Raw genomic sequence first — 26,389 nt, forward strand, 5'->3', positions numbered from 1 at the left:
TTATCTTACAGTTTTATTTTTAAAAACACTTGATAAAAATTGCTTTTTTTTTTTAAAGATCTCCAACTGAGTATGCTTTTCCTGTTTGATATTTTACATATATATATATATAGATAGATAGATAGATACACACAGTGAATGACTTATAAAAACGAGTTTATGGTATCCCCCTCTCATTTTCTTATCTCTTAAAATCAAAGCATATTCTATTTGACAATATGCTTACTGTTTGGTTGTTGCCATTCATAAGATTTTTGGGAGGAGTTGGTAATTTTGGTATAACAAATGAAAAATTAAAACCTCTCTAAATGCAATGTGGTGTCCTGGTTTGAATTCTGGAACAGAAAAATGGCATTAGTGGAAAACTAGAGAAATCTTATTAAAGTCTCTAGTTTGGTTCATAATAATATATTGATGTTATTTTTTGGTTTTGATAAATTCTGTGGTTATGTAAAATGTTAACATTAGTGGAAGGCAGGTAAAGAATTTGTGGGAACTCTCTTTAAATGTAGTAGAAACTTATCTCACCAAAAGCTTTAAATGTGTCCATATGGACATATGAGAAGAGTTTGAGTTCATTAGTTAAGAAAGAGTTTAGTAGTAGTTACATTTAAACCGATTTATAATTCATAATATTAAGAATTAAAAAGTTAAAAGACCAACAATAAAAATAAATGCATACTTTTTATATGGGGGTACCAAGCTCTAAGTTTGATCACTAGGATATCAGTTCTGTTCATTTTAGATTATTGCTGCTTATTTAAAGTATCCAAATGAAGGATTATAGTATAAGCAGCTTACATTTTTATTTCTTCTGGTTTCATTTTAAATTCTGAAGATTGAAATATCATCTGAAAGAAAATAGAGCCAAAATTCATCAGTTTATAAAATTGGTGCTGATAATAGTTTGAACACTTACTAAGTGCAAGAAATATCTAGGCATTGTGGGAAATTTAAAAGAAATAGCTCTAATTAAAGGGTTATGACATAATACAGTGTACGTGTGAGTGTATATGGAAAAAAGTCTTTTATTGGCTTGGGTTATTAAGTGTCATATACATGGTATTGGGCTCAAGTGCTGGCAGAATTTAAGAGGTAGTGGTGGAGATTACTTTGAGCCAGGGCGATTAGGGGTGTCTTCACACAGAACGTAGGCAGGAATTTAACATAGAAGGATGAGTAGAATTTAAACATATAAAGACAAAATGAGAGAGGACTGTGTGTGTGCATGTTAATTATTAGTAAAGCTGAGCTCTAGGAGTTTAGATATCTTGTTAAATAGATGGTTTTATGGGCAAAGAGTTCCCTGGGTGGTGTTACACAGTAGGGTGCAAAGTGAGGCTGATGTTGGTTTATGGAAGATCTTGAATGCTAAGAAATTTGAACTTTTAGATAAAAGGAATCTGTTGTTCTTGGAACCAAGGCATAACTGTCAAAAGACGCTTTTTATTGTCAGTAGTATCAGAGTTTTTTATTGAGTCTCCTCAGTATTGTGTAGGGAACTGAGCTAGGTGCCAAGGGTACAAAGGGTTCTGAGGCTGGTGTCTTCTCTCCAGAGTCTCACAATCTCTGGTTAAGTCAGGGTCTTCTTGTTTGTAAAAAGTTGAATAACAATACATTTATGAGATAACATAGGCCAACGAATAATACTCGTATAAGATAATAGACACTTGGGATGTTTGAAGAAGCCTTTAGAGAACAGGTGAAAATGGATGAGTACAATTTAGCAGTGAGGAAGGAGGTTGTTCTAAAAGGCACGGAATGACATGAATTTAGAAAAACTGCCAGGGGTTAAGCAGCGTGGGTTCACTGGAACCGAAATGAGCTAATGGAGACTTACAGTAATTAGTGTATGGGGTGGTAAGAGTCTGACTAGTATGGTGGCAGTAGAAACATAAGTAATTATTTGAGAATTAACAGTACTCAGTGATTATGGATACAGGAGCGCAGAAGAAAAATTGATGGTGACCAATAACTGGAGCCAGTGAAAGTTGCTTATGGGTTTTGTGCCCGACATTTTCATTCCTAGGTACTGCTGGACTGCCAAGTGGAATTGTCTGGCAGGAAGTTAGAGCACGGATACAGGAGCTTGGGAGACAGATGTGGGAGTCATTTGCTTAAAGGTAGATAAGGCTAGAGAGGAGCAGAGGAGCAAAAGGAGAAAAAGCCAAGAAGAAAATGTAAGTGGAACATTCAGAGAGCTAAAGAGAGGCTGGCCATAGTGATCATTTTAGAGTTGTTGGAGCAGGTAGAAGAGAGTTTTAGCAAGGAGGATATGTTTTCTGTGGCTGCAGCTATGTTAAAGAGAAAGAAAACTGAAATCTTGAGTCAGTCTTGTCTGAATGGTTCTCATTTTTATGAGAATGGTGGCCTGGAGTCCAGATGGCAGGATGTAAGGAGTCAAGAGAGTGAGTGAGTGAGTTTGTGTTAAGTGTGTGTGTGTGTGTAGGTGTGTGCGTAGAGGTGGGAGTTGTTGAAAGTGGAGGCAGCAGATACACCCTAGTTATAGAGAAGATTGGCTATGTGAATGCAGGGATATATATAAACAAGGTAGTAGTAAAGAGGGCAAAAGAAGGTTATTTTAATTAAATTTAACAAACATTTATCAAGTGCTGATATGTGCAAGGCACTGTGTGGGGGCAGTGGAGGACACAAAAAGTGGTTAAAATATGGTGGAATTTTTGTACCCCCAAAAAAGTACTGCTTCAAGTTCTTTTGACATTAGATGGGCAGTTCATCTCAAATAAAATGTTAAGAGACTCTGGTGTTAAGCTCAGAACAACAAAATCAATGACACAGAACAACTGAAGAAGAGGGAGAGAGTTGGAGAATTGAAGGAGCAATGAAACAAAGAATGAAAGAAAAGATGATGCTGCCTATGCAGGTGGGAGGGGTTGGCCTTCAAAAGGAAAAGGACCCTTCTTCTGAGATGGGCTTAAGGAGGAAGAGGATAAGGTCCTTTTACAGCTGTTTTGTGGTAGAATAGAAGCAAGTGAGGATCCCAGGAAGTGTTTACTTATAAGCATCACATGCAACAGACATGAGGAATATATTTTCTGCCTTTGAAAAGTTCCTAGTCTAATGGAAAAGTGAAGCGGTTAGTGCTTATTTTTTATTTTGTAAGAGAAAAAATAAAAGTGAAACACTTGGCTCACTGAAGATAATTGATTTGGGGCTGAGGTTTTTTTTTTTTTAATGTCTAATGAAATAGATATATTTGTTAATTTACCAAGATAATGTGTGAATGTTTCAGTGCTTACAATTAGCTAGGATTTGTCAAATGTAGACTCACAGAACTAAGAGTCAAGGAAAGAAGGTAAGAGACATTTATGCAGGTTCTTAATAATTGCTTGCCATAGAACTCTTATCTGATGTAGGAAATGGCTATGTGCGCAAACTGTACATGTGAAGTATTAGGAGAATTTAGAGGAGAAAGAATAGAAACAGTTTTCTGTCTAGTTGAACAAGATTTTGAAATGAATTTGCCATATATTTACCTAAAGTCCCTGTTTTGTATTATTCATAGACATTATTTTCTATAATACATTTAGAAAATATAATTGTGTGCTCATACTTTTTGATCACAACTAATTCACAGTATGTAAAGAATTATGAACATGATTTTGGTCACTTAAATAAACAACTACCTTATTTAAAAACAATCCAGTTAGGAAAAGTTTTGGCAGAAACTTGGAGGGTAGGGCCTGGTTGGTGAGGTAATCTGGATACTACACCCATTTTCCATTTTATGTATGTAAACTTGCTTTCAAAGTGTTTATACTTTATTGACTATATTTTAAGTACATGTAGCCAGAAAATGGCTAGTTATAATAATACTATGCTTTGACTTTTACAATCAAACACAATAAGACATGTAGAAGAGGAAGAAAAACATAATTTGGAGAGGAGAAAAAAAGTTCACTTTTTTTCTTTGAAGTATTTAAAAAACTCATTTTAGGATCCTTCTTACTAGAATAATTTCTTTTTCTTTTTTCTTTCTTTCGTTCTTTTTTTTTTTTTTTTTTAAAGCTGTATTGTGAAATCCTGCTGGGAAAGAAAATTATAAAAGGGACTACTTGGCTATCATAGGTTAAGCCTGAAAAGTGATTGATTTAAAGGCAGCAACTAAAATTCAGTCACTGCAAAAGTTAGTCTGGGAATTACTCAGCACTTGTTTTCCTGGACTGTTGGTAAGCAGGGTTTGAGTTGAAGGGATTCCTGTTGAGGAATACATCTGACTTCCCATCCTCCCTATCACCACCTTCTCCCCTCTTCCCACTCAGAAGAGGCAACAAGGCCTGCCCACAGCGGTTCCTGTAGCAGAGCTTGATGCAGCCTCGGCTGAGGTCAAGCACTCCCATTCCAGCCTCTTGAGGGCTTTCTCTATGTGTTGCCAGTGTGCTGGTAAAAATGACTTTAAACTCTTGTCAGTGCAGTTACTGGTGCATGCATCACAGTCCCACTCAAATAAACCTGTCACAACACAGAGTCGGCCGCTAGAGAAGAGTACAAGGGCAGGCCTCTAGCTTTTCATTCAAGCATCACTAAACGTGCACAGAGTGCCCAATTATTTCAGCATTATTGAGCAAGCCTACAGGAGGACCCAAGCCTTGCTACATTAGATTTTCTTTAGTAATTTGCTCAAGTACCGCTGAGGACACTTAAAGGGCTTAAAACGGTGGCTGCAACCAGTTTCCTTTTCTGGGTTGTTAATTCAGGTTTTCTCTTTCAAATTAACTCCCACTGCATGCTGTGCAGTGGTTCTGGGAGAACTGTTTAACACTAATTTTCTCAATTTTCAGCTTTTTTTGTTCAACATAACTGCTTTAACAGTTATTCACATATATGTTTTGATTAGAAATGTATGATAGTGAGGCCTTATTTTATTTTTTGAGCTAAAAAAAAGCTTTTTTGAGGCTTTGTTAAAGAAATCTGAATTTCAACTAAATTACTTAGATAATTTCACTATTTAAAAATTAAGTTGTAGTGCATATTGCGAAGCCCCCAAATCTAAGTAAGAAAGGTAGCATTTATTGACAGTACATCTCCTTTCCTCCCTACCCCACTTTAAAAACATATATGTTAAGGATATATTTTTTTATGGGTGCTGGATTTTTTTTATTATCTATTTGAGCCTCTTTTGGGGGGGGTATGGGGTGTAGATATAGGGGACAAATTCAATATCTATGTCTAATTTTTCACAGCAGCAACAACTCCAGGCCCAGCATTTATCACATGGACACGGTCTGCCGGTGCCTCTGACTCCACACCCCTCGGGGCTTCAGCCTCCTGCCATTCCACCCATTGGTAGTAGTGCCGGGCTGCTGGCCCTCTCCAGTGCCCTGGGAGGTCAGTCCCACCTTCCAATTAAAGACGAGAAGAAGCACCATGACAATGATCACCAAAGAGGTGAGTGATCCTCTTGGGATGTCCATCTGAGATTGCCTACCTGCTGCTGAGGGTTGGTCCTGAATGCCATTTTTTATTTTCTCTGAATTTAATTTTACCAGTGACTAAACAAAGGATTTCCACTGGAAGGTAAATTAATTATTGGAAGCAGTCATTTGCCAAACAATACCCTAGTGGTTGGCAAGAGTTAATGCACTCTCTGGAGGCAAGAGGGCCTGTTTCCTGGTTATTGCCTTTGATTCCTTGTTACCACCTGTGTTCTCCAAGTTTAAATCAGTAATGAAATCCCACAGTGCTCTGTGTTTGAAATAGTGTGTTGCGTTAATAGCTAATTTTGACTGAATTTATTTTAGAGAAAGATTTACTGATAAAGGCTCACTTGATATGTGGCCAACTCTATTATTATCCATAAATCAGATGAACCTATACAGGGCACTAAAAATCTTACAGGTAAGAAAACAATTTCAATAGTCTTAGTAATTGAGAAGGTACAGACCAAATTAATGAAATCTATTGGTTTAACTACCTCTTTTACCCAGTATGTTTAGAAGCATGAAATTAACTAATTTCTTCTTCTAAGACCAACACAATTGTTGATACAGTTAATTGATTTAAAGGCCAGTTGTGCTTCTTCTAGGTTGGTTTTCTTCCCCTACTAAGGTAGATGATAGTGCAGAGACCTTTTGATATGACTATATGTTTGTATGGTGCTTACTAATCATTTTTATTAGTTAATAACAGAAAAGCAAATGAAGACATTTCTCTCAGCATTCATTCCTTTGTGGGAATTTACTTAGCACATGGATGGTTCATTGGTTTGAAGGGTGTGGCTCATAATTAAAAGCTCATATCTGTTTCTGTTTCAGTGTCATTACTATGAATTATAATCTTGGGTCAGTGATTTTTATCACATAAGCATAAATTTCCCATCTGTAATGTTAGAGAAAGACGGTAATATTTGTCATCCATTTATCTTAATGCAGTAGTACAGAGTTAATGCATGATTATAAACACTTTTATAAGTAGGAAAAGTCTGTAAGGAGCATAAAAATTAAGAATGTCCAGCTTTGATTCTTCTGAAATTGTGTCAAAGGTAGATTGGTGCTTTGTGGATCTGGTCAAGTTGTATTAATAATTAACTTTACAGCAAAGGTGACATCTGTGCAATTTATTATTTAGCAGAGATCAAGTTTGATAAATGTATGATTTTGTGTAAACTAACTAGTACTTTTCTTTTTTTCTTCTTCCCACCACTTTAATCTGCTTGTGTCGCTGCTGTTTTGCCTGTAGACAGAGACTCCATCAAGGTAGGAATCAAAATTAACAGACAGAAATGGCTTTAAAGGATTATAAATGATTTGAATAAATCTAGTAATGGATTCTTTGAGTTTTAGAGAATGATTTTGTGGGCTTTACTAAGTAGTGGTTAACTGCAGTTTTTTTTTTTATTACTTTCAGATGTTTTGGTTGAGATTTTTGGAAAACATGGTCCCATTTCTCTATCAGAATCAGATTTGTAGAGCAAGGTGGCATTATAAGATCTGGCTTGCATTGCTCATTTATTATGTCTTACCATGTGAAAAAGAATAACTGCTTTTCTTCACTTAGGCTTTGCCTATAAGATAATAATGAAATTAAGTAAATAAATTGGTTTATAAGGAAATGCATTAATTTCATATGTGGGGAAACAGTTCCTTCCTACAAAACTATAAAAACATGTAAGTGCATATTTCTTCACCAGAAAGAATTCTTTTTTTAAAATTAACATCTTAGTTTCTAGTATAGCAAATTAATTCTCTTTAGGCTTTACGTCTGTGTTATCTGTCCTCTGTATAGCTTTATAGACAAGTTGTAGGGAAGGAAAAAAAGTATTGAGGGCCTAATAATTTGGACATGTTTTTGTAACACCAGAGTGGGATGTGCTAAGGATACCTGAGTTTAGTTAGTAAGCAAACAAGACAAACTGGCTGCCATGGCAGGGAAGGAATAAAGTATGAAAATTGCTGTGATCACTTTTGAGCCAGGCATAATGTAAATATGCCATTGTATTATGCATAATCATTAATACATATGCCATCGTATTACTTATTGATTAGAAGGAAAGGACAGTTCTCAAGCATTGGCCAAAGTACAGGTGCTGTCAATTCTCTTTTTGTATTTTACAACAATTGAATGTTTTGGAGCATAGGTAGTTACATTTCTTGCAGTTTTTAATGAAGCTATGTATATATGAAAACCAAAATCTTCCCCTGAAACCACCTGTGCTATAACTTTGAATGCCTTTTTACTCCTTGTCCTTTTATAAAAGGGAATTGAGATTTTTTTCTCAGTGCCCTTAAATATGGAGAAGAAAAACTGAGTATATCTATTTTACCCTTCAAGAATCTTTGTAATTTTAAAGGGCATCTGCACTCCCATATAAATGTCAACATTTACAATTGGAACTACACACGTTGAATTATTTAATTATGCACTTACAGTTTTGTATTTTGTATAATATGCATATCAATACCTAGATTAAAAAGCATTCTTGATCAGAGTATAGTAAGTATTTCACAGTGTGTACTTAGGATGTAGTAAGTAAATGCAATGACCAGCATTAACTGATAGCAGCTCTTGGAAAGCCTGTCTAGTTATTCTGAGGTCATAAGATAAACATTCCCTGCCTCCATATTATAAATACATACCTTTAGGCAGACCAGTGAACTAAACAAAAGCCTCCTCTCATGCCCCACTCCCAGAGGACTGTGACAATATTTATACCTCGGTGCACACTTTTGTGTCAGTTACATTTTTTTATTCCCTCACACAAGAGTAGGGTATATTTTGAAATCATCTATAATTATTCAGGGTGAACCTGGAAGGTGAGTATCTGTATAGCCAGAAGCTGGAGGAAAAACAAAGAAGAATTAGAGGCAGATGATTTTGCCTTGATTTATTATGGAATGGTAGGCTATAAATAGATGTTTTTGTTGGGTACCATTCTCAGATTTGAAGTTGCTTTGTGGCAGGTCTGGGGCTGTCCTATAGCTTTGCATGGTGAAATGGTTTGCTAATTTTTCTAAATGTGTTCTGTGATACTCAGAGAAACAGTTAGTTGCTTGTTCCATCGATCGCCTCCCGTAAGTGGTTCCTGGTTAAGAGGGGCTTTTTATGATTGTCTGCTGTGTGACTCTAGATGGTTTTTATCAGCCATAGCGTGCCAGTTGCCTGCAGCTGGAGTCAGGCTTGTATGAAATAATTTATTCATGCAAGATAATGCTCCCTAACATTTAACAGGTAATGAACGTGACATAAATTTCCTTCTTGCTTTTAATTTTTCCCTTTCCTCTTCTAATGTGCAAACAGGCAGCTCTGGTACTCTAAATAATAAGTAATTTTTGGCCATCTGTCAAAAGGAAATTTCAATACAAATTTAAATTAATGGTGCCTGAAATTTTTTATAGCTCCTCTAAAAGCCTCTAATGTGCAGAAAATTCTGAATCTGCTGGTAGTAATTAGTGTTGCATGTAATGAGGATGTGGGCAATGTTATACAGCCCCAGTGTAACATTTTGATAAGGTAGCAAAATTTTGATTTATACAAGGTTGTGGATGGGTTTAATTGTGAGAGGCACTTTAAAATGTTTTCTTGACATTACAGATTATTAAACAGGGCAGATTTCAGAATAGCTTATAAAATATAAATTTAAACTTACTGTAAAGATACAGGTAATTAAGGTGCTTTACCTTTAGATGCCAAGTAAAATGAAAGAAATTCACTTGTTAAAGTGTCAAGCCTTTTTCTTCCTTTTTCTTTCTCTTCTTGGATGTTCTGTGGCCACTAAATCACATGCTATTGGCTTTATTGATCTTGTTTTCTATAGCTTCTGTAGCCAGGTTCATTCCTAAGCCTGTTATTTGTAGACTTGTATCTGAAGTTTTTCAACAAGGGTGGAGAATGTAAATATGGATCTAAAGGAGAAAGCACTGTAGGAGCCCAAGAGTCAATCTTCTTGATTATAAGAAACTAGAACAATGTGTGTTGTAGGGGCTGTTGAAGTAAGGAGCCAGGGCCCCTGCAGCTGTTCTTGTCACTTGTCTGTCCAGGGACTCCATGTGCCCACCAGTAAGTCCCACATTTGAGGCCTGAAAACAAGAAACACAGACCATGATCTGCTCCCACCCTGAATGACAGTGTGGAAAAGCCCAAAGTTAGCTCTCCAGAAGGCCCCCAAATGAGGTTCTTCCTTGTGTTTCCTTGGTGGGGGCTTTCTCACCATCTTTCTGGAGTGTTTAGAACCATTTGTCTCATTCCTAGAAAAGGCATAAGTAAAATCAAGGAAATGTTTTCTGAGATGATGGAACCTTCCACTGCCCATCCCTCCCAGCTAGGGCTGGGGAGTAAAAGCGGTTGGCCCTAAAGCAGTGGCAAAGAAGATCTTGCCACTTGCTGCCAGGACCTTCCCACTTGCTGTAGGTTCCAATTCTTGAAGAGGAGTCAGCTGCCCTGCGTTATTAGGCTCCTCACATCACTCTCCAGTTTTCATCTGAGTGACTGAAATGATGGTCATGTCTCAGAGCTGGGAAGACCAACTTGCCTTAAACTTGGTAGGAATCTGAGGTTGAGAAATTAGCCGTGTTTGCCACCCTGTCCCCAAATGTTTACATATTCCAGTATCACATAGCAAGAAAATAGGCACCAAAATCAAGACCAACTTAAATATAAATAGCAAAATTCACTGTCACCAGGGACTGATTAGCTTCATGATCTCTCCCAAGTTGTTATTTTCATTCTTTATTACTTTAAGTCCTTTTTATGTATCTACGTGGTCCTCATATGTTTTATCCTGAGTGCAATAACCTCCTCAAGTCAGATCTGTGAGGGATTTGTCATTCTTTATCTGTAAAATGTAGCAGAAGTACAAACATTTTTTTCCCTTCTAAGTGGTCATGTTTTTTTTTGTTATTTCATTGGAATGTCTTCCCCAAAGTGCTGTATCATCGAGTATGATCGTTTTTAGTGACTTGTGCCTTGCCAAATTGATCTCCAAAAACTCTGTACCAATTTAAAATGCCAAATACAATGTTTGAGTATATTTCTACGCAATCCAACAATATTGAACTTTATAGTTACAGTACTTTTTGCAAGTGTAATGAGGATGGATGGTGAGCTTTATTTAATTTACATATAATTATTTTTCAAGCTAAATGTTTTTCTGTAGGTATATATGCTGTATTTTTTCTTTGTGAATATGATTTTTGTCTAAAGGTTTTCATAATGATTTGTTCATTATTTGTGTTTAAGACAATGCCTTTTTATTCTGCTCTATCTATATATTTTGGTGTTTGTTCTGCATATGATGACTAAAATGTAATACATTGCTTTTCTCTTTTCTCTCCCAGTTATTCTGTGTTGGCAGTAAAGTTTAGTTTTTATGTTCACATTGAAGTATATGATTCAGGCCAAGAAAGCACTTTTGCCTCATTGGTTGGGTGTTATGGGTGAAAGTGGGTTTTTAGCCTGAATTAACAGAATGATTACTTCCTATTTGCCACCCTATTTGCCACTTCACTTTGCACGTTAAGACTTAATGGTCAAGGTTCTATTCCAGGATCTTGTGTAGCCTGTGTGATTCCCCCCAACCCCCACCTGTTTTCCCTGTCTCAAAGGAATATCAGTCTAAAAGGAGTGTGCCTTTAATATGTTTAACCCTTTGGAATGTCGCATGTGGGAGAATAGCAGAGAAGATACTGCTTGAGGAAGAAGGGGCCAGGAAGAGAGAGAATAACCATATGGGCCAGACAGTTTTGTTTTTAACCCTCCTTTAAATACCCCTTTAAGATAGGAATGTTACTCTTTGGGAGATAGCTTGGTGGGATAAACTTGCGTTACTGCAGACTTTAGAAGCACACATTGTAAAAAACCAAAGGTATAAAATAAATAGAAGGCTAGATTAAAAAGTGAGGATTAGATGAAATCCATAAAACACTAGAAGAGTATCTAAGCAAACAAACAAAATAATCATGGACTTGTGTTATCTCCTATTTTTCCTTCAGTCATTAGCAATCTGAGAAAAGAAGCTAAGTAAGGGCAGTGACTTGGACACTCCAGTTTATCCACCCTGACCTAGGGAAAAATAAGGTGGATCTTTAGTATCCACCCAATCCTACTGATGTATTTTGAGCCAACTCCCACTGCACGTATAGCTCCTAATTTAGATTTTACCTATGAAGATAGGAGTTGTTATGCTTACCCTTATTTCACACCTAAGGAAAGGTTTAGAGGTGTGAAGGCCCTGTCAAAGGTTACATAGCCAGTGCTATCCTGTCCTCAAAGGAAGGCTCTTTGGGTGACCCAGTTGCATTCTTTGTTATTAAAAATTTGAACCATACTACAAAGTATGAAGAATAGTACAAAAAAACCCCATACACCCAACAACTAAGTACAGAAGCTACCAGTATTTAGCCACATTTTTATCTAATTCCCTTTTCTTTGCTGAATTATTTGAAAGCGATTCCCAGGTAGCATGCATTTTGCTCTTACATACTTCAATATGTAAAATGACCACATTTCTCTAAATAATGTGCTTTTTTTAGATAACCATAATATTTTTAATCACTTAATAAAAATAGTTCTTTGATGTCTTCTATTACCCAGTCTATAATCAAACTTCTTTGATTATTTCAAATAATCAATTTGCTTGAAATGGGATTTGAATAGGTTCCATTACATTGCATTGTTATCTTTCTCAGGTTTCTGTTAATCTAAAAGAGTCTCCCTCACTTTTTAAAATTTTCCCTATGCCACTGCTTAACTCCATTCTAATTCCCTTCTCAAACTAATTCTTGATTTGTCCTCTTATACAGTTCCACAAAGATGAAGATTCTTATCCTCAAGAAGCTAAGAATTTAGTGGGGAGAACTTTATTTTATTGTGGCATAGAGAATCAGGGGTACCAACCAGAGGAAATAGATGCACTTAATATATTTTAAAAATCATACTTTAAAAAGCCTATTTTAAGCAATACTTATTTGGACAGTGGATTTGTATTTTAAATACATAATAGTCTATGTTTAAGGGTTAAAGGATAGAAATATAACTCTATTGATGATCAGCATACATTTTTAGATATTTTACTCCCCTAATTATTGGTAAAATTTACTGCTCATCACCAACATGTACATGTAAACCTAGACTTCATTCTTCCATCCCGTTCTCCCATCATAAGAAAAAGACTTTTCCTGGTGTGATTGATCATGAAGTGTTCTTGACACCCAAGGAAGCACACTGACACATCTAGAGTATAAACCATTCTGCAGGAAGGCTGTCCCAGGTTCTTCAGCGATCCTCTCTACCACTAGACTAGATAAGCTGTGTATCAGTGGTCTAGTCACCTAACCTTCATGGATCTCAAGGATGTAACTCTAGGCATTCTTTCAACTATTTGGGATGTAGATGGTTTCTTACATGTTATTCAGTCCTGTCCTAGAAATGAATTTTGAAATAAAAATCTTAATGCCATACGGTATGTTACAGCAGTAAAGGTATACCATTAGTCAAGTAAACACAGTAGCAGTTGTATTTAATTTGGAAAGTTGGGTGGTAGGAGCCTAGTTTAATGCTGAAAGCATGCCTTTCAAGCATTTAATGCTGTAACTCTTTCAATTTCCCAAAATAAGATGGTAATTTGAAATTAAGTGTTCTTATATTACTATTGCTTTCTATTAATTCTTAGTAAAGATTTTTATTTTTACCATGTATTTTATATTTTACTATTTAGAGTTACCTTATCAAAGAACAATCAGGAACTTTTGTTATGATGTTGTGATTTATGATGCAGTAATTTGTTCAGTATTAATTGATACCTGCCTTTAGGCATGTAAACTGTGTGAAATGTAACAGGTGCTCTAATTCCAGAAAATGTTGTAATTGTTTATTTGTCGAACAGATGAATAAATATCTTTAGGGCATAGCCGGTCCTCAGGTGGTGAGCATGAATGTATTAATGATGTGACTCAAGGAGATATGCTTGTTTTGCTGCACCCTCCTCCACCGATTGCTGAAGCAGAACAAATATTAATTAACAGGGGCGGGTTGGTTGTCAGGTCGGCCTTCTCCAGCTGATTTGGCAAAGGTGGTTTAATTCTTCTCCTCTGTAAACCAACCCTCCTAGTTACTAGACAGACATTTTCATCCTGATGTTTAATGACTTTAATTTTCTTAATTAGGTTGTGTTTCATCTCTTGCAAAAATATTATGCCATAAAGTTTGTATTTAACATTTAAAAAAATTTTAGAGGGGCCTAAGATTTATTTAACTGTTATAACCGGCACTTGAATTTCAAAAGCATTTGTTTCTGAAAATGTAGATAATTCTTCCAATGAATTATTCCACTATCTTTTGTGTATTCTTATAACATTAACCCATTCTGGAAAATTTATAAAATTACTCGGGGGGGGCGGAGCTTAATACTCTTACTTCTTGGTTTCTTGAATTATTGCTGCAACACTTAGCTCTCTCCAACTTAGGTATTTTGTTCTATACTGGTTTAAAGTAACTCAAATATCCTCTAGGTTCAAGGACTCTGTACACTTGGGGGTTACCACTAATAAGGGCTGTAATTTTGGGCTTGAAGAGTTATCTCTAATTACTACCATGGCAACTCCCTTGTGACAAGACTGAAGAGAATTTGGGCTTCATGAAAAGAGTAGTAGAAAGGAAGTCTGCTGTGGGCTGAGTAGCACTTTCTGGAAGAGTTTTTGATTCTTTTAAGTAAGCTGGCTGTTAAATGAATATAAAATCATTTCAAGACTAAGTAATGCTGATTAGATTTGGCAAATCAAAACTTGAAATGTTAGAATTAAATGAATACTTAGTTGTTCTTTCAATCTAAATATTGAAAAAAGTAAGTTACATTGCTTTAACTTTATCAGGTTATCCATTATTCAGAACCAATTCAATTATTTTTGTGTATAATAAATTACGCTGCTTTGAAAAACATTTGAGGCTGTGCCAGTACTAGTAACTTAAGAAATTCCTATTTATTTGTGATAGTTGTAATTGGTAGTTAAGTACCCTCTTCCCCTTACCCCTGGGTTCAGCGATGCTTCTAGTTTTGGTTCACTAGAAAGTGGAGAACAACAACATATAGATACATGTAATCCGCTCACGTGCCGTCTGCCTTTCTTCCCTCACACTGTTTAATATTCCATCTCCTCTGCAACCACTAAATGTTCATGAAAAGCTTACCCTTTCCCTCAGAACCCTCCCCTTTTATTGAATTGCAGGCAGTGAGGTAGAAGTTAAAATGTCTTAAGTATTCTTGTTGTAAGTGAACTTTCTAAGATATGGTGATAAAGGTGAGTATGAGGAATTCTTTTTCATGGAAATGGACTCATTATTTAATTATATAATATCCTGAAGGATTCTTGAATCTTGTTTTTAAATTGCTACTTTTCCAGTTGCTGGCTGTTCAAATTTGAGGGGAAGAGGAGAGGGCTGGTGGGGGGGGGAGGTAAACAACTTAGTGATGCCAGCCAATGAGAGAAGCCAGTAGGCAGTTTAATAGCGCCTCCTTTTTTTTATTCCCCCTTATGGTCATTTTAATTATTCCAGAAAAATTTGAAAATTCTATTCATTTATCTTTTTTTTCAACTTCTGTTTTCTTGAGCGACATTTGGCCTTTTGAACAACAAAATAAAATTGGAAATGCTAATGTTTTGAGCCAACTAAAGGAGGAAAATAAAAATGTCACCATGGTAACAAAGCTGCTTTCTAGATGGTTTCCTAAGATATGCCTGAACTAGAAGCAGATGTCTGATTTGAGAATCTTGCCTCCTTCAATGTAAACAAATAACTTCTGGGCAGGTGTTGGAAATAATATGGAAATCCTATTAAGGGGCCCTGGGTTCCTGTCAGTCAGGAAGCCCGTGCCACAAAAGGGCTGGTTGTCACATAAAGGAGCAGAGTAAATTCTCATTAGGCTTGAGCTTTTCCCAGGAAATGATTGTCTCTGTGTGTTCTTTCTCCTGTGAATCTGAATGTAAGCTGTTGCTTCTATTGATCTATTCACTGGCTTTATTTTTCTCCTCTTCATTCCAGATCCTCCCTGGCCCCCTCCAGCCTGTATTCTCCCCCTCATCCACCCCTTCTCTTTAGATTAACACTTGATCTGTGCTACTACTCTGAGAGTTGTGACATTTGTGATTTTAACCTCCCAACCTGGGTGGGGATAGGGGAGGAGGGGAAGTTAGTCTTGTTCCCTTGCCCTATTTTACAAAGACTTGCTGATTGGAGCTGGCACAGCAAGCATTAGCAACAGTCATGAAGACCATTCTCTGTACATTTACTTGAAGTTATATTTTTATGAATTAAGCAGAAACTAAAAAGCATGAAGAGACTGCTTTTTTGGAAACTTTTAAAAACATACATAGTTGTCTGGTAAGCCTCTAAGGCTGCACTGTTCAATATGGTAGCCACATGAAGCTATTTAAAGTGAAATTAGTTAAAATGAAACAATTTTAAAATCTAGTTTCTCCATTGCACTAACCACCTGTCAAGTGCTCCGTAGCCACATTTGGCCATATAGAAACTGCCATAACAATAGAGATACAGAATATTCCCACCACCACGGAAAGTTCTATTAGATGGCACTACTCTTCCAAGAGACTGGCCTGATGAGGCTTGCTGGTTCTGCTGTCCATCTGGTTAAAACCAACTCCTGATGTTCAAAAGCAAGGTTCTTCCCAATGCATAGAAAACAGGCCCATGTTTATATTTCAGTTTTGTAGTTTCTATACTGCCCACGGGCGGTTGGTATGGTCACTGGCACTAATATAGTAATCTCTAAATGGTTATAGGGGTTTTTTTTGTTTTTTGTTTTTTTTTTGGTCATGGAACTGGTTGAGCAGTTTAACATGGGTCTTCCCAAAATGGACCCCCAGGAGATCGTTTTAACATTTCTAGGCAGAAAGTAGTGGCAGTTTGTGGGGGAGGGAGAAGTGTTTGAAGGCTATGCATAAGGGTGCTCTTTGTAATACTCAGAAGGTTAAATGTGGATAAACACAAAACAAGGCTTCAGAAAAGCCACACTATTATTATGCAGCATTTCTTGGACTATAGTCCCCAAGACGCACTTCATAAAGCCAATAAAGCACGCACTGGTGGTCTCCCGTTGCCCTAGCAACAGACCGTGGGGCACAGTGTATGTGAAATGCATGAACATCTGTGAATTAATCTTTTTTAGTTTGTTCTTTTCTTGGCACTGATTGGGCCACTCGGGCTTGTGCCTGTGACACTGCGTGCAGAGGGGTAATCTGGAGCAGTCCCTAGGGCCTTGCCCTAAAGTGGATGGTGGAATGGAAAGTGAGGGGAGATTTATCCCGGTAGTGCATTCAGCAGTGGAAGGATTTAGCCTGACAGTACTCTCAGTGGGACGTTATTAGCTTACCTTCTGGTGCATGGGGAAATGAATAAAAAATTTTCTAGTAAATCTGGGCATTATTGGGTTTATTGGGCTGCCCTGAAAAAATAATCTGCAGAGAAAATTGAAATAATCACTTGTGTTTGTACTACAGTTATCAGGACTTGAAAGCTTTCTGAGTTATTCCACATCCTTGCCCCTAGGCCCAGGCCCAGGCCCAGCCCCGAGGATTATAACCAAACCATATTGTACTGTCATTGCTCTGAATGAGACTCCTGAATTGGATGCATAGGCTGGAATCTGTTTTGATAATAAAATCTGGTAGTAACCTACTCTGACCTTGTTTAAGGGAAATTTTAAACTAAGCCGGTGACATTTTTGCCCTTGGGAGAGTAGAGCAAATTATGACTAAATACATAAGCATTCAGGAACAATCCCTTGATTAGTTATTCCTCTACCCCTGATCACTTTGATTCTACCCCCAACCCCCACCCCAGCCCTTACTTTCCCTTTTCATTGCCATCCTGGTCCTAGACATTAGCATGACTACAAACTTTGTGTTCAGTTCCTCCTGTCTATACCAGCTGCTCACTTGTAAACTGCTTTGCTCACCCTTGTCATTTTCAATTCCTTTCTCCTTCCTTCCTTTTTTTCTCCTCCTGCCCTTTTTTACCCTCTCCTTCATTCTTCCTTATGGGTTAACCCTCCTTGCTTCCTGAGGAGGACTGAAAGAAGAATATTACATACGAAATGTTTCACAACGGATGTAGTCTGTGTGGTCTTTAGGGTAAAAAATTTCTTTAACAAATTTATTTAGACAAAAGTCTGTTTCGTGATAGTCTATTTGACTTGTTTGATTGTCATTAATATTGAAGGGCATTTAAGTAGGGAGAACTACTTGTCAATTCATATATGTTTTCTTTTGGATATTAAAAAGGCACAGATATACCTCTGCAGCTGAGAGATTTTCCTGATTTTCTGTTACACAACTAACCAAAAATTATTATTTTAATGGTTCCTGACTTTGAAACCTGTTGATATTGATAGATGAACTTGAAAATTGAGCAATGCAGTCTAAATAAAATATTTAAAGTTAGTAGGTATTGATTTGGTAGGAGGAAGGCAAACAGGCCTTACTGGGTCGGGAGTGCATAGTGAAGACTAGATACAATCCCTTCCCTCAAATCATTTTCCTATTAAAGTATGGAGCTGAGATATGCTGCCTTGTGAGTAGAATAAAATATATTAATGGATCGTTCCTCTTCATTTCTCAGAGCTTCCAGTAAGCCCTGAATTCTTTAAAAATGTGCATATAAAACTGGTTTATGATGATTGGAGGACTAGCTCTGAAAGCAGTCTTCCCAGGAAGCTGCCAGGGCTGATGTGCAAATACATGCAAACATGGAACCTTTACCAAACACTGACAGTAATGCTAGTGGCAACATTCTGTAGACTCCCAATCCTGATGTATGCCTTTTACTCTAATTCAAGAGTGTTTTGTAGGAATCAGCAAAACAGTTGGACTATAGAGCTAAAAAAAAAAAAGTATCATCCAACTTCTCAGTATTTAAACACCCTCACTTTTCAGGTAGTTTCTCTGATTTAAAAATAGATAAATAAACATTTTATTTGTTTATTTTTGCTGTTCCCATTCAGTTCAAATGGTATTGTATTCTTTCAAGGGTCTTTTTTAAAGTTACCAACTTTCTAGTTACTTGAAGCCAGCCTCAGAAATAGAACATTTGCAGGGATCATTAGAGACCTTTAGAAGGAAGTAGAACTCTCAAATTGTGTTTTTTGTGTTCTAGACTATCGTTTGTTTTTTTAAAAGCACAGTTGTTTATGCCAAGAACTAAAAAGTCTTAGACTCGTGGTGAAGTAAAAATTATACAGTAATAAGTGGCAGTGAGTAAACTGACTATAGTGAGAAGAGAGAATGAGTACGAATCTCTGCTGTTTCCTTCATGTGTGTTTGACACTAAGTATGTTACAGTGATTTCGTAGTTTGGATGTCTGTGGGCTAGAAAAGGAAAGGGAACACAATCTAGAAAGGAACAGGTCGCCAGCGTTTACTTTATCCCTATCATGTCCCTATATGCTAGTCCAGCAAACAGCAATAATTCTTGAGTTTTATTTTTACTTTTTTAACTCTTACCGTGTTTTAAAAGTTGAAACAAATAAAATCATCACTTTAATTACTGTTACAGATAGGTGCATCTGTAAAAGTGAAAATGTTTAAGGGAAAAAATTCTTGGTCATTTTCTCATACACACAAGATTGCAGTGAAACATTTGGTGGTAGGAGTGTTTTCAACATTTTAGGACAGGTCTACCGAAAAGTGTACCTGATAACCAGTCTTCCTTCGGGTCTACCCCTACCATTTGCAGTGTCAGTGAAAGAGGCAAAATGGAGGCCCTCATACTATATGCCTAAATATTTAAAACTTACAAATCCAATTAATAAATACATGTTCATCATGACCAGGTTTGAATTTAAGATTAGCAGGCCCTTTGGAGTTCATTGCTGAAATTGTGTGGGTCCTTGCATATTTTCTTATAGACACCGTAGTTCTTACTCCAAAGCTTCATCATGCACCCTAACAGCTGTCCTCAGGTCTAGGTGCATTCAAACCAGCAGCCTGGACTACGCCTGGGGGGCCCCAGGAAGAAGACCGGGTAGACTCTGGAAGTAGGCCTGTGACCTTTAGACAGGGCATTTCAGGGTCGCTGGTACCCAGCTCATGGTGTAGAGAAGGGCAGAGGCTACATGTGGGCATGTCCCCTTGGTCCCAGGGGGAGGGGCTTAGCTGTCTGAGGGCCCAGGCCCGAGTCAGTGGGCTATCTTGCCAGGGTGCTTCCTTTGTATCTGATTTTACAAGCCATTCTTTTAAGAAGAAAGAAAGAGAAGTGGAAACTTGGAACCGTTACATTTCAAGATAATTCTTTGTTAAATAAGTGTAAACTTTTTTTTTTTTTTTTTTTTTTGGAGACAGAGTCTCACTTTGTTGCCTGGGCTAGGTAGAGTGCTGTGGCGTCAGCCTAGCTCACAGCAACCTCAAACTCCTGGGCTCAAGCGATCCTCCTGCCTCAGCCTCCCGAGTAGCTGGGACTACAGGCACACATCACCATGCCTGGCTAATTTTTTCTATTTTTAGTAGAGACAGGGTCTTGCTTTTGCTCAGGCTGGTCTTGAATTCCTTACCTCAAGCAATCCTCCTGCCTCGCCCTTTCAGAGTGATAGGATTACAGGTGTGAGCCACCGTGCCTGGCCATAATGTCAACATTTTTAATCAAAATCAGGCCAGGGAATTCTAAAATATAATATATATATATATGTGTGTGTGTATATATGTATATGTATATATATAAGAACAGCTACTTTTAAACTATGCCTTGTGGCGTGTTTACTGATGTCTATGCTTTTAAAATACTCCATTAAAAATTCTAAGTGCATATTATAGCTATTGGAAGTACTTGTGAAAGGGAGGGGGAAACTTTTAAAATTGAACAAGCACCCGAATATTTATGGCAGCACAATTCACTATTCCAAGGATGTGGGAACAACCCAAGTGCCTGTCAATTCATGAGTGGATTATTAAAATTTGGTATGTGTACACATACAATGGAGTATTACTCAATTATAAGAAACGGCAGTGATCTAGGACCTCTTGTATTTTCCTGGATTGATTTGAGCTTGAGCCCATTATCCGAAGTGAGGTATCACAAGATCGGAAGAATAGGCTCCACATGTACTCGCCGCCATCGGATTGGCACTGACTGATCAACACTATGGTGCTCACACGGTAGTAATATTCTCCAGGGATTAGGGGGTTGGGGGGTAAACTCACAACTAGTAGACGCGGTGAGCATTGTAGAGGGGAAGGGCATGCCTCTAATCCTCGCTTGGGTGAGGCAAAGACATAAAATGTAACCAAAATGTTTGTACCCTCATAATATCCTGAAATAAAAATAAATAAAATAAATAAAGTTGAACAAGGTAACGATTAGTGGACAGTGGAGCTTTGCAGTCAGGACTTTCCAATTGGCTTCACCCCCTTTCTTGTCCTTAGTAAAGCTGGGGAGCTAACGAAAATGCCAGGGAAGGGTTAGACCTGAAAGGATTAGTAGTGAAGATTTGGTTTTCTTAGACTAGAGATTATCACTGGGAACTAACTCAGGTCATGAATTCTGTTTTCAGCTGCCTTTGTTCCTTTTATGCACTTCCACAGTTGGACAGCTGGAAGTGCTGCAGAAATATTTGAAGAGCCCTGTTTAGTAGTTTACGTGGAAAGTTGTTGAATAATTCACATAACAAATGATTAGACAAGCACTTGTCCATCTGACTGAATTATTCTACGTGTTTGCCGAAGCAACAAAGAAGGAGAACAGCGTTTCCTCCTCCAGAGGGTATACAGTGGCGGAATTGACCCATCTAGTTATTGGGTTTCAGCCTTTTGTTGACATTGTTGTAAATGAAAGCAGCCCAGACAAGCTCTGAGCAGCTGGGCTGGATAATTGTGAAGGATTCATGCTTGTTGCTGTTACCCCCAATGTTTGCAGTGGGTTGTTTGCTTTGACTTTTGTTGAACTGTTGACAAAAGCATTAGATACAAATGGGAACAAATAAAGTGGTGAGATGCCAGGAGGGCTTGGCAGGAGTAGTGGTTTCATTCTGACTTAAATGGGGGATGTTGGAACTTAGCGAGGAGGGAAATGGAAGGTGTATTTTGTGTGTGTGTGTAGCAGTTTTCTTTTCAATATCAAACTGGAAAATGTTTGCTGCCTGCATACCTGGGCTCAAAGAGGTGAGGGAATCAAGGAGGCCACCCTGTCTTATAACCCTTAAAATGCCACACTCTATTTATCATGCCTGTCAGATAGATTGCTGGCCAGAAATGTTACAGCAGAAATAGCTTCTGGGTAGCTATTTCCTCAACTTAAAAAAATTTTTAATAATGGAAGTATTTTGGACTGGGGGAGATGACAGGTATGATGTTGAGGTGGGGAGGATTAAGAAGAAGAGTATATGCTTAAATAGTATAGCTGGCAAAATGGAAGTCATCTACTGGAACGCTTTTAATTTGGTTTAAACAAAATACTCTTTTGTATATTCAAGTGGGGAGTAGCTCAGCTGTTGTGAAGCCAGAAAATTAATGGTATTTTTAGTGAAATAGCAAAAGCATGTCAACAACATAGCTGCAGATGATAATGCTGGCATATTATTCATAAGGAATTATCAATGCAGGTTACTGGACAACATAGTGTGACTGAAAATGAGTGTCGGAGAAGCCGCTGTCCTTCTGCTAGATGATTTCATTTTGCATTTAGTCTTCCCCAGGCTTCATTTGTACATGTATTTTTCCCTATCACAAACCAAAATATAAAGTTCTCTTGGCTGAGGATTATATGCATATTTCTCCCTTTAAAATGTCTGTAGAGGAAAGTTCCCTTTGAGTATTGACTCGGAAGCTGAGGAGTTTGTTTTTGGTGCATAGATGGTCAGTGGAGTTGAGTAGGCTTCAGAGAAAGGTCCCTCTGAATAGTTTATCTAAACAGGTCTATGGCAGTTGTCTAAAAGCCAGCAAAACTCACCACAGTACAATAGATGGAAGTTGTCATAGAATTTGCCTTCCTTCGCAAGTAAAGGATTTGGAATAAGTAGTGGGGCCAAAAAAATTTTTAAAAACATGGGCAAGGATAGACAGAAATATTTAGGCAGTTAAAATGCCCTCTGGGACAGTGCCTTTCAGTGATATGAAAATTGAAGAGTTTACTAAAAATATATTTGAATGGTCAGAAAAATTATGCTATGTCATTGTGTTTGGTCTCCAGTTTTAGTCCAAAGCACTCTGGGGACCATCATCACTAAGACCTTCTTTTGCCGGTATTACCTCACCCAGTGTTGGAGCAAGGAAGAGGCTGCGGCTTCCTCTTCAGTGTTCTGTTCTCCAAACTCATCCATTGGATTTCCCTCCTCTACTAGTGACAAAAAGAATGATTATACCTTTCGGTAATTGTTCTTTGGTTCCAGTACTTAATGTGAAAAAATCTTAAGGAACTGTAGTCAGAAAGAATAGGAATTTACTTAGTTTATGTTAAAAGTGGACATGGTCAATTGTTTTAATTTTTGCAGCATTTGTGGTCCCAGTGACTAGTAATCAGTTGGGAGGTTGGGGCTTTATTGGAAATGGAGTATTACATGACTGTGTTCCAAAGTTTACTAAAAGGAAACATAAGATGAATGCCCTACACGTTTTAAGTGTCAGGTGATATTTTGCTTGTTTCAGTACTGTTAGTATTAATGGATGGGCAAGTGTTAGAGGCCTCGATCAGAACTTCATAAGGAAGAAACCCCTGAAATGACTAGTACTCAGTGGGGATAAATGGATTTATGTGATTAAGCATTTGATAGTTCTTCCAGGGTTTATTACTCAAGGGAAGGGAGCTGGGGAAATCATGCAAGTTAGAAAAGTTGAAAAGATGGTAAGTAATAAGGCAAGAAGTTTATCATTGTTGACAAGCCAGAAGAAATGAGAGAGACTGAGACTTTGCTGGTGGACTTGACTCAGCGTGACTCCAAAATCAGGAGATACCCTGGGCAAAAACACAATGAAAGGTTCACACACGAAAGGAATGAGTTCAAGAGAAATTTACTTAGGCCAAGACAAATAGATTGGTACACTGCACCCTCGGGCATTGGCCAGGGATGTACGAGTAAGCATATTTTGGAAGAGAACTGTTTTACAGACAGATCTGCCTCAGTCTTCCCTCCCCCTCCTTTCCCACCACTTGAGCAGGTATGCATGTTTGCCATGCTTTTAAAGCTAAAGCAGCACCCTTGTAAAGGGTGACTCAGGTGGCTCTTTGCATACTGTATTTCAACTGCTTTTCTTAAGATTGGGAAGCTGGCATGTGTTGGGACCTGTCTCTGTACATGTGACATGCTGTGAACTCTAGACAGATTGTAGGCAGAAGGCAGTGCAGGAATATTGGTCACTGATGTTCTGGAGGCAGATGGCCTGGGTTCAGATCCTGCCTTCTGCCATTTGCCAGCTTTGTGGCTTTGGGCAAGCTCCTTCTTTCTCTATCTGTATGACATGGGTGTGGTAAAGGTGCCCAACACTTAGTAAGTACTTATTACCTTTTTTTTTTTTCAGTGTACAGTATGGAAAATTTGAAAATGACTTGGTTCAGTTTAGTCTTTTGGGGGTTAATATTTATATTAACTTGCATTCCACAAGCAAACAATAGACTGACAGCAGAAAGAAGCGAACTAGAAATGTGCCAGGCCATGGGGACAATTATTCTGGGATTAAAATTTTGCTGTAGAAAATCTACAAAATGGATCTTGTACATGCAAATGGTTGAGAATTAACTTTAGCTAATCTGAGCACATATTTAATTCCATTGAGGATTTTGTGTTTAGGGGTATTTCAACCTCGGCTGAGAACGTGACTTTTATGTATTTTATAGCAAAATCACTTGCTGCCCATAATAGATGAAATTGGAGACCAAACAGGAAGAACCCTGTGGGTGCATGTCAGTCTAAATCCTGGTTTTAAAAGACATTCACCCGCTGTGGTAGCGCTATATGCTTCTGTTGGTAGGAGAAGCTAATAACTACCTTGACGAGCACTGAATGAGTGGCCCGAGGACTGTGGTCTCACGGTTTACCTTGTGTTTTGCAGAGAGCCTCTTTTATTTTCATGTCAGATTATCTGTAAAATGGACTTCTCCCTCCAGTGTTGTAAACCATAACAATTCCGGCATTCCTCTAATTGTGTGGGGAGAGGGAGTATACCCAACAGATGCTTGTCGAGCAGGAGAGACTCTTGCCGCTTTTCATTATTTTACTACTCATACACCTAATCCCTGTCAATGAGGTTGGCTGTTTGGGGAAAGAACACACATTCCTGCACTATAGTACTGATTTATTTGCAGCTCCTTTCCTTCAGCTGAGTTAACTTGGGACTCTCACGAGGCAGTGAGAGTCAGTCTTGGTATGGGCTTTGGCAGAGATGCATCTAAAGAGGAAAGGGTGTTTGCAACATTCAGGATGCTCGGGGACAGCAGACCTGGGTCCAGCACGGGAGTCTAAGGACTGCACCCCGATCCCTATTCAAGAAGTGAACCCTTCTTGTAGTGTGACCCCTGGTTCCTGTATTTTCAGTAGAGATTAGCCTCAATTTCTCTATAAAAATGTCAATCTGGAAGATTTCATATGGCCTATGCTTTTCAGGCCATCGAAATAATACTTTTCCATCCTTTGCTTATTTTTTGCTGGTGTGTACCCTTTCAGTGGTCAGTGCTCTGCTACATAACTGTCTCCCGGAGCTACAAAATGAGAGAGCCAAGTGGACCTGATTTCTAGAGAATACCTCATGTGGATATAGAGGACTATCTTCTTGGGTGATCTGTTCATGTGAGACAGGATCTGGGAACCATCAGGCCATATATGGGGCAGCCCACTCTTAGCAACCACCAGACCTTTGTTTTCAGAAAAGTAGTATCTCCACCCGAGGCCCAAGAAGCCTACTTGGGGTCAGCTGTGCTTGACAATTCTTAGTCTTTGTTACTTTTTACTTTCTCACCTACCTGAGATGCCATTTTTGTGTGCTTAGCTCAGGTTTAGATTTTGATTAAGAGGGATTCATTCACATTTCTCTAGTTATCTGAAATAAACACCAATTGTGTTTCTTTGTAGAGATTTATTTTATTTAAAAGGTAAGGAAAAGGAACATAAACTTCTCTAGCTTGGAAAACCCTAAGAGGAAGGACTAGATTAAGTGGAAACTTTCTACAATCACAGTTAAGAGTTCTGTTAAAGAAATGAGTACAAGTGAGGGCAGGTGGGGTGTAGAAAACTCTCAGCCCAGGGACTCAATTAAAAATGCTTTTAAAATGTAATTCCAATCAATGTGGATAGTCTCAGAACATTGCAAGATGTATGAAAACATGCTTTAAATGCCAGCAACCAATGAAAAGGGCATGGTTTCAGAAACCCTGCTATAAATTATGTGCCTTTGGCTTTCAAGAATGTGGCGGATATATCATTGAAATGTTCAGAATAAATATCAGGAAGAATTGTACAGTGTTTCCATTCTACTAGGAATGAAAGAGCCAGTTTTGTTTGGCCTAAGATCCTGAAATTTTTTTATAGTTGTTACATTTGTTCGAGGAGATGTACGGATCAAATCGGATTATAACAAGTACCTTTACATCAAAAATATCCCTATAACCAAACAATTTCCTAGACCCCAACCAATGGTCTACTACTTACTTAAAACAATATTGAATGTAACCCAGTTCCCTTAAGGCAAAATAATATGAATTAATCTTGTTGGTTTTTCTTTCATGATTTACTTAACCTGTTAGAATCCATATAGGCAGGTAGGCAGTAAGTGATTCCAAAAATGTTTGTTTACCTTTGTAATATGCTATTAATATATGATTTTAAAAGTGTAGCTTACCTTTCAAATTATTTTCTTCATAGGTCCATATTGAAGTATTTGCTTTTATGGGAAGAATTTACCCCAAGTGAAATGCTACTGTCTGATTCCCTATGTTGCATATTTTA

General features: G+C 37.8%; 1 protein-coding gene across 12 annotated transcripts in view; it reads left to right on the forward strand.

Annotated features, from left to right (window-relative positions):
* Positions 1–26,389, forward strand: part of TLE4 (TLE family member 4, transcriptional corepressor) — a 147,284-nt gene that overhangs the window by 70,624 nt on the left and 50,271 nt on the right. For 6 of the 12 annotated variants that reach the window (XR_006737904.1, XM_045563466.1, XM_045563474.1 and 3 more), the window contains 2 exons: positions 5,205–5,409; positions 6,700–6,716. Coding sequence is in view for 11 of the 12 variants with exons in the window: in XM_045563466.1 (XP_045419422.1) it covers positions 5,205–5,409; positions 6,700–6,716 (222 nt within the window). In the remaining variant the exon portion in view is untranslated. The remainder of the gene's footprint in view (positions 1–5,204; positions 5,410–6,699; positions 6,717–26,389) is intronic. The other 6 variants (XM_045563467.1, XM_045563475.1, XM_045563472.1 and 3 more) reach the window with 1 other exon arrangement.

This window comes from Lemur catta, chromosome 10 (assembly GCF_020740605.2).
Source record: "Lemur catta isolate mLemCat1 chromosome 10, mLemCat1.pri, whole genome shotgun sequence".
Lineage (NCBI taxonomy): Eukaryota > Metazoa > Chordata > Mammalia > Primates > Lemuridae > Lemur > Lemur catta.